The sequence below is a fragment of the Microtus ochrogaster genome, linkage group LG9 (genome assembly GCF_000317375.1).
Source record: "Microtus ochrogaster isolate Prairie Vole_2 linkage group LG9, MicOch1.0, whole genome shotgun sequence".
Taxonomy (NCBI): Eukaryota; Metazoa; Chordata; class Mammalia; order Rodentia; family Cricetidae; genus Microtus; species Microtus ochrogaster.
Window position 1 is genome coordinate 31,539,260 of NC_022034.1, and position 11,838 is coordinate 31,551,097.

At 35.8% G+C, this 11,838-nt stretch overlaps 1 protein-coding gene across 1 annotated transcript in view; it reads right to left on the minus strand.

Annotated features, from left to right (window-relative positions):
* Cep85l (centrosomal protein 85 like) overlaps nt 1-11,838 on the minus strand; it is a 114,972-nt gene that overhangs the window by 29,810 nt on the left and 73,324 nt on the right. The window contains exons 5-8 of the mRNA XM_005363626.2: nt 11,001-11,118; nt 4,524-4,703; nt 2,359-2,511; nt 384-538 (exon numbers count right to left, since the gene is read on the minus strand). Of these exons, the coding sequence (XP_005363683.1) occupies nt 384-538; nt 2,359-2,511; nt 4,524-4,703; nt 11,001-11,118 (606 nt within the window). The remainder of the gene's footprint in view (nt 1-383; nt 539-2,358; nt 2,512-4,523; nt 4,704-11,000; nt 11,119-11,838) is intronic.

Genomic DNA, 11,838 nt, shown 5'->3' on the forward strand with positions numbered 1-11,838 from the left:
CCACTGTCTCCGTGGGTGGGTGCACCCCTCGTGGTCCTGACTTCTTTGTTCATCTTCTCCCTCCTTCCGCTCCTCATTGGGACCTTGGGAGCTCAGTCCAGTGCTCCAGTGTGGGCCTAGAATTTTTGCTTGTTTTGATAAAACCTTCAACTAAAGCGTTTGCAATGATATTTTGGCAAGATGCCCCTATAATGCTTCAAAATATCAAATTACATCTGAATCCATTAGCTTTGATGAATTCATATAGGGCCTTTCTAAGGCAGATACTCAGGTAAGAAGTATGCTCTACCACTGCTGTAGATTCAGTTGTACTGCTTACGTAGAACACACTTTATGATGGTAGTGGCAAACTGAAGAGCATGAAGCCATAGCAGGTCCCCTACCTCTGCACAGAAGTCACCAGCTCCTTTTCCTTCTTCTTCTGGCACAGGAGCTGTAGCTCTTTCTCTTGACATTGCTTCTTAATCTCCTCAAGCTTCTTCTCTGTGTCTATCAAAGTCTCTTGCAAATTCTTGTTTTTTTCTTCAAGAACTTGCAGCTAAGGAAAAATATTTACAGTTTGAATTGCATGCAATACTAAATATACTGCCATTAAATTACTACTCTTCTCAGAGTTAAATAGACTTATTGCTTATAGTCATTCAATATTTTATCTAAAGAACTTCACACTGCTTCTTCCTTTATTTTAAAGAACTGGGAGAATGGATTATGAAGCAGAAAACTGAGTAACATTTTCTGGAACATAGAAAGGTCCATAATTTTTAAAATGTTTAAGTGTGGTAAAACATAAAAAACATAAAATTAACATCATAATATAACCATGTTTGGATGTATGACTCTTTATGATTGGGTACATCCAGACTGTCATCGAGACAATTCTTAGAACTGGACCCATTCAATTTCTTTGCAATCACTATTTACCCCACTCCATGGTATCCTGCAACACTACTTTCTATGTCTCTGTAATTTAATTGCTTTTGAATCTCATATAATATAATCATATAATATTGCCTAGTTATGACTGGCTTATTTTACTATTCTTACTTTATTATAAAATGATCTCCAGGTTTATCCATGCTGAAGAGTATATCAGAATTTCCTTCCTTTATAAGACCCAACAATATTCCGTTCTATTTATGTGTACTATCTATTTTATATCTATTCATCCATTTGTGGACACCTTCTTGATTCTGTATTTTGATTCTTGTAAATAACTGTCATAAATAGGGTCTTTGAACACCATGAATCTTGGTAGTGGCTATCCTAAATGGGTGTCAGGTATTGTTACTCCTGCCTCCTCCTGCTCATGTTATCTCCTATGGTCCTTTAGTGCCTCCCTATATTTAATCTCTCTTACTTTCATTATTCATAAACTAATTTTCTGTCTATATACATCCTAAAATTATGTAAACAATTCTCAGCTGGAGATATTTTTACTTCTGCGAGAAACTGACAAGTGCTCATTGTTTGTGCTGGAAGAGAGAAGCAGCACTGCGGTCATCTAGGAGGCAGAGGCCAGAAGGACTCTTACAAGAACTGCTTCTCGCAGACAGCAAAGAACAACTGCTCCCCAAATGGTCTCTGTGCCAAGGTTGAGACCCATGGCTTGGAAGGACGGAGATAACTGAAGTGAACTCATGTTTTAAGAAGATTTCAGCTGAACTGGTAAAGAGACTCAGTGAGGAATTAAGAACGGAAAATAGAAGTCTGAGGAGAGAAGAGAGGTTATAGATCAAGGAATGTTAAAGATTACAGCAAGATTAAGAACTGAAGAAAATAAACATCTATAAAGATATTCATAAGACATTATGAATCCTCAATTATTGTTTTGAGCTACTAAAAATTGCAAAATCAGTGTTCCATTCCTGGGTATCACTATCTTGAGCCTTGAAACCCAGAGAACATTGGACAAAACTCCAAATATGGAGTGAATGTGGAGCTATGAGGTAAAGTTAATAGCTAGGCTTAGAAGCGACCACCTTTTAAAACAGAATGCTAGAGGCTAAAGAGATGGCTCAGCAGATAAGGGTGTTTTGCAGTACAAGCCTGACAACTGAGTTTAAAGCCTGAGACCTACATAAAGGGAGGAACATAACCCACTTCATGAAGCTGTCCTCTGACCTCCATACACACATTACACATACATGCAATAAATAAAAAAAGTTTAAAAATAGAATGCTAAGTAAGAGAGTTACCAGATATGTTTATTACAAAGGTAACCACATATTAACAACAGAAGAGAGATCTACTTACTCTTTGAACAGTTTTAGAATCTACTTATCTCAGGAGCAGCAATCAAGTAGCTAGTTTCTAAAACATGTTGCAAGCATTTCAAAGGTGCATGTGTGACCACGTTACCTGTAGACTCTGACTCTGTACATCATCTAGAGTTGGAAGATCGGCCAGGTACTTTTCCAATGTCTCAATTCTTCTCTGCTTTTCTTTGTTTTGCTCAGCTTCCTTCTGGCATTTCTTTTTCAGGCTGTTGATGTATCTATCTCTGGTTTTCAGCTAAGGGAAAACATTATGAATCCTCAATTATTTATTGTTTTGAGTTACTAAAAATTACAAAATCAGTGTTCCATTCCTGGGTATCACTAAATTTGTCAGTGAGTATCAGATTACAGTAAACATCATCAGCTGAGTTAAGATCTGCCTTTTTTATTCTAAGATTTTTTTTCCCTTGAAACTTTTATAGCTCTGAAATAATCTGGAAGATATTTGTTTACTTTTACAAGTGATGGCATTTTTAAATTGTACTAAGTCATGTGGCATTAATGATCAAATTTTTACTACCTATACATGTATAAATTTGGATAATGCTATTTATATCTTTATCACATCAATAATGTGATGCTCATGCTAAAACTGTATTGAGTTTAAATTATATTAAAACTAATTAATTTAACTCTCTTAAAAAGTTATTAGAGACAGAGACAAAGACACAGAAATGAAGCTACAAGTATTTTTTAAATCATCAAAGCAAATATTCCTCTCTAGAGGACAGATTCTAATTTCTCATTTTTCAAAGCTATGTCAAAACACTTTACATGAGCTAAGAAAAGAAGGTACATCAGTTATTTTGTTACTAACAACTTACAAAGCCAGGAGAACTTACCAAATATTTAAAACAGATTAACAGGCTAAGTGAGTCAATTTATGTACTTCAAGCAAGGATATTTTTATATCGTACCATAAATGAACTTGTACCACATTTTCTTTCTTAAAACTCTAATATAAAAGTGACTCACTACTGAGGCCACTCTAGGACTGAGGTGTTATGTAAAGTTAACATTTACTGTAGAACAAGAGTAGAGAACCTCAGAAAGACCCAATCTGTACAGGTTTAACTTCAGTACATTCATTTGACTCTCCTAACTTTAGCTTGCACATCTCACACTCACAAAAGCCCTTCACAACAAAGGTCAATTAAAAGACACACAACCCAGTCAATAAACAGGCTAATGAAATGAATGAACTGGCTTTTGTCAGAAGATGAAGTCCAAATGGATAATATGTGAAAACAAAAGGTTCAACATCCTTAACACATAAGGGAAATGCAAATTAAAACTATAATGAGATTAGATCTCACCCTGCTCAGAAAGGCTCCCATAAAGAAAACAAATTACAGGACCAGTGATGAGGATGTGGGGGAAGTGGAGAAAATTTAAATTAGTCCAGCCACTATGGAAATCAGTATGGTAGTTACCCATAAAACTAAAAATGGAATTACAATATCATCCAGCCTAAACTGCTCCTGAGCATATACCTGAACAACTCTAAGTCAACACCCCACAGAAAAACCTGACCATTTATTATAGCATTATTCACAACAGACAACATACAGGACCGTCCTAGGTGTCGATCCACAGATGGATGAAGACAATGTGATGTTTTAACACATACACACACACATACACACACACACCTGCCTCTCTCGCGCATGCTCTTGTGTGTGTGTGTGTGTGTAAAATGAAGTTTAATTCAGCCATAAAGAATGGGATTATGTCATTTGAAGGAAAATAGATGCAAATGGAGATTACCACATTAAGTAAATTAAGCTAGACTCAGAAAGATAAATACTTAGTATTTCCTCTCATTTGTGGATCACACGCCTTTTAGAGATACACAAAACCACATATGTATTATTCGGGGTAAGGGGCTCCAACTTAATAGCTTAAGGCAAGTTTTTGACAATAGGCTTCACTTAATATTCTAATAATTTATAGTCAATGAGATCAAGAAACAAGGAATGAGAAGAAGGAAAATGAAGAGGCAGTGGTGAAGGCATCTGGCTTTAAGTAGTTTCACTATTAGTAAGTATAATAAAGACTTTTATGCCTCAAAAAGATCCTGAAATCTTTGACGATAGCACAAGATTTTTGAAAGTTGGTACATATAGCACTAATTACCATAATATAAATGTATAACCTGATAGAGCACTTGAAACGGGCAAATTACAAACAATCATTGTTTGTTGAAAAAAGCTGTTGATCCACCACAATCTTACACAAGATACTCACCTTTTCCTCCAATTTCTTCTTCTCTTCACTAAATTGGTTTATTCTTTGTTTAAGAAACTCGTTGAGCTGTGACACTTCTTTCTCAGTAGATGCTAGCTTTTGCTCAAGTTCCTCTTGCTGGGGATGGGACAATGACTGCTCCGAAAATGGAGTCTGGACTGAACTGTTCTCATATTGTGGCTATTGGGAAAAAAATCATGGCAGATAAGTCTTCAGAAGTTTACCTGTCTTTAACAAATAAAGACAAAATGGGACGGGGCTACAGTGGAAAACCTATAAGCTCTAGAATCAGACTGTCCTCAAACTAAAGCCTACCTTTTCTGTCTCCTATATACAGAGCATGATTAAAGAAAATCAGTATTACTAAGTCTTGATTTACTCATCTAAAAAATAGAAACTTTAAGGATTTGAAGAAAGAAATTGAAGAGGACACCAGAAAATGGAAGAATTTCCCATGCTCTTAGATAGGTAGGATCAACATAGTAAAAATGGTAATTCTACCAAAGGCAATCTATAGATTCAATGCAATCCCTATCAAAATCCCAACAAAATTCTTCACAGACCTTGTGAGAACAATAATCAACTTTGTATAGGGAAAAAAAAAAACCAGGATAGCCAAAACAATCCTATACAATAAAAGAACTTCCGGAAGCATTACTATCCCTGACATCAAACTCTATTACAGAGCTACAGCATTGAAAACAGCTTGGTATTGGCATAAAAACAGAGATGCTGACCAATGGAATCAAATCAAAGACCCGGATATAAATCCACTAACCTATGAACACCTAATTTTTGACAAAGAAGCTAAAATTAAACAATGGAAGATAGAAAGCATCTTTAACAAAGGGAAGCTGGTGTAACTGGTTGTCAACCTGTGGAAGAATGAAAATAGATCCATATCTACCATCATGCACAAAAGTCAAGAGCAAATGGATCAAAGACCTCAATATAAATCTAACCACACTGAACCTGATAGAAAAGAAAGTGGAAAGTAGTCTGCAATACATGGGCACAGGAGACCAATTCCTACGTATAACCCCAGTAGCACAGACAATAAGAGCAACAATGAATAAATGGGACCTCCTGAAACTGAGAAGCTTCTATAAAGCAAAGGACACTGTCATTAAGACAAAATGGAAGAATGGATAAAGAAAGTGTGGGAAAAAGGAAATGAAGATATCACTGGGAAAATGAATAAAAGGGGGTAGGTAGTGACTTTGAGACATTTCTTTAAAAATAGGTGAATTCTGCTGTGGTGGTTTGTTTTTGTCAATGTTACACCAACCTACGCATATCAGGGCACTAGCCTTAAGATTAATTGCAAATGTATGTGCACATTCTAGGGCAAACATTTTAAGAAAAGTTATTGAAATAAAAAGAAAATATTCATATAAAATGTTAATTAAAATGACAAAAGAGAAAAACTGTGTTACATCAAAACATGGTAACACAGAACAAGAATTACACATGTGATAGCTATTAAATCAACTATACCCATGGTCACTATGAAAACCACTGGTTAAAGTACACCAACGTAAAGACAGAGATTGTCAGAGTGGATCAAAGAACAAGATCCCTATGTATCTTCTATGAGAAATCCTTATTAATTATACAAAATGGTCTTTAACAGCATAAAAGAGTATCAAAATATTTGAAGTGGGGTGACAGACCTACAAGAATAAATATGTATATCAACTACAGTTACTGAACTTTCGACAGCTGATCAGGAATGCCGTGCCACAAAAGGCAGAATATCAATGGGGACACACTTGCTCTCACCGGCCATCAAGGAGCCAGATGAACTGACATCTGGACTACTGATTCCTTAGCTGCAACACACACTTCTCAATTTCCTTTCAGTCACCAGGAAAACAGCATTCTAGTTCATAAATCATATCTTAAAAGCTTAAAACTCATCAGACACCTGCCTTCAGACCACAGGTAAAGTAAACTAGAATTCAAACACACACACACACAACCTGGGACATTCCAAAACAAAGCATTGCTTAAAGAGGAACTCTAAAGGAAAAATTTAAAAACAGCAACTCAAAATAACTGAAAATTTGTGAAATCTAAATAAATTGGTGCTTTGAGGCTATCTATACCACTGAATATGTTTTATATAAGGATCTAAAATTCAGGTATGTCTCCAATTCTAGTAAACTAGAAAAAGTAGGGAAAATTGAACCCAAAGCAAACAAAAAATAGAGCAAAAAAATCAATGAAATTAAAAATAAGATACAGAAAATTCAACAAAACAAAAGTTGACCATTTATTAACAGTAATAAAAATCAGAAACTCTTTAGGTAAGCTAAGCTAAGAATGTGAAAGAAAGCCAACATTGCTAATGTCAGACACAAAAAAAGAACCATAAGAGAATTCCTCTAATCCCAGGAAACTTTATACACTCAATGAAACGGAACAATACCTGCCAAAACTCACATATAAAAGAAACCTGGAGACCTTTATTAAAGAAGCTGAATACGTAATCAGAGCATTCTAAAACAGAAACCATAATTCCCTAAACTAACCACCAAATGGACCTCACACACAATATAAAATTTCCAAAAATAACAAAGGAAAGAAAGGTGGAAGAGAATCTCAAGCATCTGTGCTGATCTAGACCTCACAAGACAGGCAAGAACCACAAAAGTAATCACTGATACACGGACTCAGGGAGCCATCTACTGGCTTCACACACAGTTCAGACATTTTCTCAAAAACATGCTTTTGGTAATACAATAATTATATACATAACCCAAGAGTAATATTTATTAAGGATAAAGCTATAAGGAGATATTGAATGGTTCTACCAAAAATATTGTTTTCAAAGCAAATTATGCTAGCTATTTAACACAAGAATACTACTTTCACATAACTACCCTATCAATCTTAGCACTAGCCCACATGGAATTTCTGTTTTGTAATTGAAATCAAAGCAGAGTATGCAGTAATAAAATATGATATATGTGTAATTAAAGTTTTTTTTTAAAAAAAGCTAGCTAGATCACTATTTTAAATGCTCCTAACTTGCATTAAGTCTTATATATCTACTTGGTTTTTAGTATTTCCTGATTTCAATGTCTAATTTAAATTTTACAAAAAACAAACCCATTTGAGGGTACAATGAAAGAAAAAAATTCACTTCAAATGAGTTTTTGACATCTAGGAATAAAGACTTTAACAACAAATAACAAAAATAATTCCACAAACAGAAGAACTATCTCAAGGAAATGTTCATTTCTCTCTTTTTAATCCCAATAAAAAGGATGTTTCTTTGGGAAATAAATAGGTCTATTATAAAGTATATATAGAAAAATATGCAAGTGAGTTTTAAGAAAAAAGACTCTTAAAAGGGAGAAAAATAATTGACAACAATGGCCCTATAAAGTTTTAAGACATCAGCAATGCTACATCTATATTCCCACTGGATTATACAGACTAGGCTTATTCACAATTTTATCCCCAAGTCATAGTCCTTTACCAAGATCATGTGGAACTGATTCCCAATGGTATATCTGCACCACAGTCTCAAAAACCAAACAAACAAAAATATCTGTTAAAACACGTAAGAAACTGAAGACACTAGCTGTGGTAGTTTGAGTGTAATTGGTCCTCATAATCACATACTGAGTGGCACTCTTAGGAGGTATGGCATTCTTGGAGAGGGTATGGCTTTGTTGGAGAAAGTGTGTCACTGTGGGAGCATGCTTTGAGGTTTGCTATGCTCAGGACACTGCCCAGTCCTGTAAGATGTAGGACTTTCAGCGACGACCCAAGCACCACATCTGCCTGAAAGTCGCCATGCTCCCCGTAATGCTGATTAATAGACTGAACCTCTGAAATTGTAAACAAGCCACCCTAACTAAATGTTTTCTTTATGAGAGTTGCCTTGGTCATAGTGTCTTTTCATAGCAATAGAAACCCTAACTGAGACACATTTAACAATCCTTAATTTAAGAGAAAAAATTCTTGCTGAACAGTAGTGGTACAAGTCTTTAATCCCAGTACACAGGAGGCAGAAGCAGGTGGATCTCTGTAAGTTTGAGGCCAGCCTGGTCTACAGAATGAGTTCCAGGAGAGACAGAGCCACACAATGAAACCCTGCCTAGAAAAAACAAAAAATAAACAAAATCCTATCATTCTTCACAAAACTAAGAAAAAAGGAAATGGTGTAAGAAAGCACTAAATATCCTGAATAGGAAAAACAATCCTAAATAGAAAGGGCAATGTCAAAGGACCCATGAGGGCTAATGTCAAGTCATACTACAGATCCATAGTAATAAAATTACCTTGATATTGGCACACAAACATGTGTACAAGATAAAATGAATAAATACAAGAATAAATACACACAGCTACGGCCACCCAACTTTTGACAAGGGTAACAAAAACATAGGTTGGAGAAAAGAGACTCTTCAACAAAATGGTGCTAAAAGACTTGGATTTTACTTACACCAAACTGTACTGGGTATGTGCCTCTCGATTTAAATATAAATGAATTAAAATATGGATTCAAGCCTTAATGTCACACCTGAAACTCTGAAACTTAGAGATGGGGCTGGCGAAAGGCTCAATAGGAAAGGGTGCTTACTGCCATGTTTTAACCTGAGTTTGATTCTCCACACCACAAGATGAGAAAACCTGCTCCTACAACTTGTCCTCTGACCACACATACTCACAGGGGCACACATATACACACACTAGCAAATAAATGCTAAAAAAATAAAAGCACCCAAAGATATAAGCACAGGCAAGAGCTTTTGAAAAGGATGCCAACAGTTCAGGAAACAATTGTAGAAACTGACAAAGAAAATATGAAACAGAATTTTCAGCAGCAAAGAGACAGTCTTCAGAATGGGAAAAAGTCTTTGGCAACTAGACATACAACAATAAATTTACACATAGAGTTTAAAAGAAACTAAAAAAAATCAAAATAAAATAAAACAACAAAATTACAACAAATTCACCAATTAATAAATGAGCAAATGATCAGTTTTCAAAAGAAAAATACAATGACTAATAAATACTTGAATAAATGATCAAAACCTTCGTTGTCGGGAAAAGCATACAATGAAATTCTATCTCACTCCTATCAGAATGGCTAACACTTTTTAAAAAGCCAGCAAGGCTGGGAAAGAAGACCCATTAAGCACAGTGGTGGGGATGCAAACAGGTGCAGCCACAATGAAAACAGTTTGGAGGTTCTCCAAAAAAGTAAAAACAGTACTGACATATGATCTAGCACTACCACCCCAGCAGGAAGGAAGCTAAGCATACCAGAGACATTTTATGCCCATGGTTATGGCTGCACTACTTGCCATAGTCAAAATATGAGACTAAACTAAATATCAATCAATCAGATGAACAAGGAAATGCATGTATACAAGATGGAGTTTTGTTCAGCTCGAAAGAAAATGAAACTGTTATTTGTAGAAAAATGGATGAAACGAGAACATCATGCTAGAAAAAGTAAGCCATATGCAGAGTCTCCATTTAAACATACACAAACGAATATGTGTAACAGAAACATCATTTCTCAGAACTTTAGCTAGAGAGATTATGTGGGAACAAAACTATATTTATAAAAAGTTACTCTTTGCAACATCATTTATAATATACCAAAATGGCAAACTTTAATTTTAATGAGTAAGAGATGGTTGAATAAATTATGAAATAGAAAATCATACAGCCACAAAACAAAAGTGGAGTGGTTTAGGTAAAATGATATAGAAGTAATTAGTATATTTTGTACAATTCTATATTATATAAATAATGGTACCAGGTATAAAACAATGTACATATTTTTAAGCATTTTGTAAACATAAAGAACTAAAATGCATTGTATCTGTCTATGGTACGCATCAACTGTGGAGTGATACCCCAGGGACTGATGACAGCTTATTCTGTGTGCATGGGGGACAGGGTGTGAAAAGGACAAAGGAAGAAAGCAGTTGAGCACCTTTTACAAAGATGAACTATGCAAATTCACTGTTATTTCAAAACTGGTGTAGGAGGTCCTTCTGTATTTGTGTTGCTTTCATGGTTATTAAAGAAACTGCCTTGGCCTAGTTGATAGGGCAGAACTCAGGTAGACAGGGATGACAGAACAGAATTCTGGGAAGAAGGGCAGCATGGCAGACGCCATGGTTCTCCTGCCCAAGACGGACACTGGTTAGACTCATGCCGATAAGCCACAGTCAAGTGGCAATACACATTAATGGAGATGGGTTAAACTAGTATGTGAGAGTTAGCCAATAAGAGGCTAGAAATAATGAGCCAGGCAGTAATTTAATAAATACAGTCTGTGTGGTTATTTCTGGAGTGTAAGCTAGCAGGGTGGCCGGGACCAAAAGCAGGCCCTCTCTTACTACACAAAACATTGATTTAAGGTGCTCTGATGTTATAAATACAGTACATACGAAGAACAGATTTAATAATAACTACAAAATACCAAGCGTTCCCTAGTCTTACCTGAAAACTGCTCATGTAAGAGTCTTCACAGTTCACATAATGCCCCAGCATGGCATGTTGGGCCCGTAGCTCATTATCTCTTATCCTTTCATGTAAGTGGTTAATTTGTTGCTTCTGCCTGTAAAACATAAATTGAAGTTACATTATAAAGAATATACTTTCCTAGAAAATAATGCAGAGAAATCTTAGTATTCTACTACTTTTTAAAAGGTGTGTAAAAATTTTGTCTCATCTCAACCACTGGGGGAAATTAGTTAATCAAACATTTTTCCTATGTGAAAAAAAAAGAACCACAGGGCTAGGGAGATAACTCAATATATGCTTTCCACCTAAACATGAAGAACAGAGTTCAAATTCCAAGAACCATGTATATGTCAGGCAGGCATGGAAGCTGCTTTTAGCATTTAGGATGCAGAGACAGGATTCCCAGGGAAAGCTGGCTAGCTAGACTAGCTGGTGTGATGTTTGTGCTCTAACAAATAAAGCTTTCCTAAAGTTCAGAGGGCAGAGCTAGCCACTAATTAACCATAGAAGTCTGGAGGTCTGTACACAGACAAGGAAGAAGTGATATGGCTGGGCAGAGAGAGTAATTAATGTAAGGTGGGAAGAGACAAGAGCGTGGCCCTTTTTTGGATGAGGTACGAGTGGCTCTCTGATTTTTCAGCATTTACCCTGATATCTAGCTCTGAATTTTTATTATTAAGACCAATTAGAACTTGTGCAACAAGCTGAAATCGGGTAGTCCTTGTTTCAGTTAGCCATCCTGCCTCAATAAATAAAATGGAGAAGGGTCTAGAAAGACACCTAAGATCAACTTCAGCGCCCCCCCACAAACACA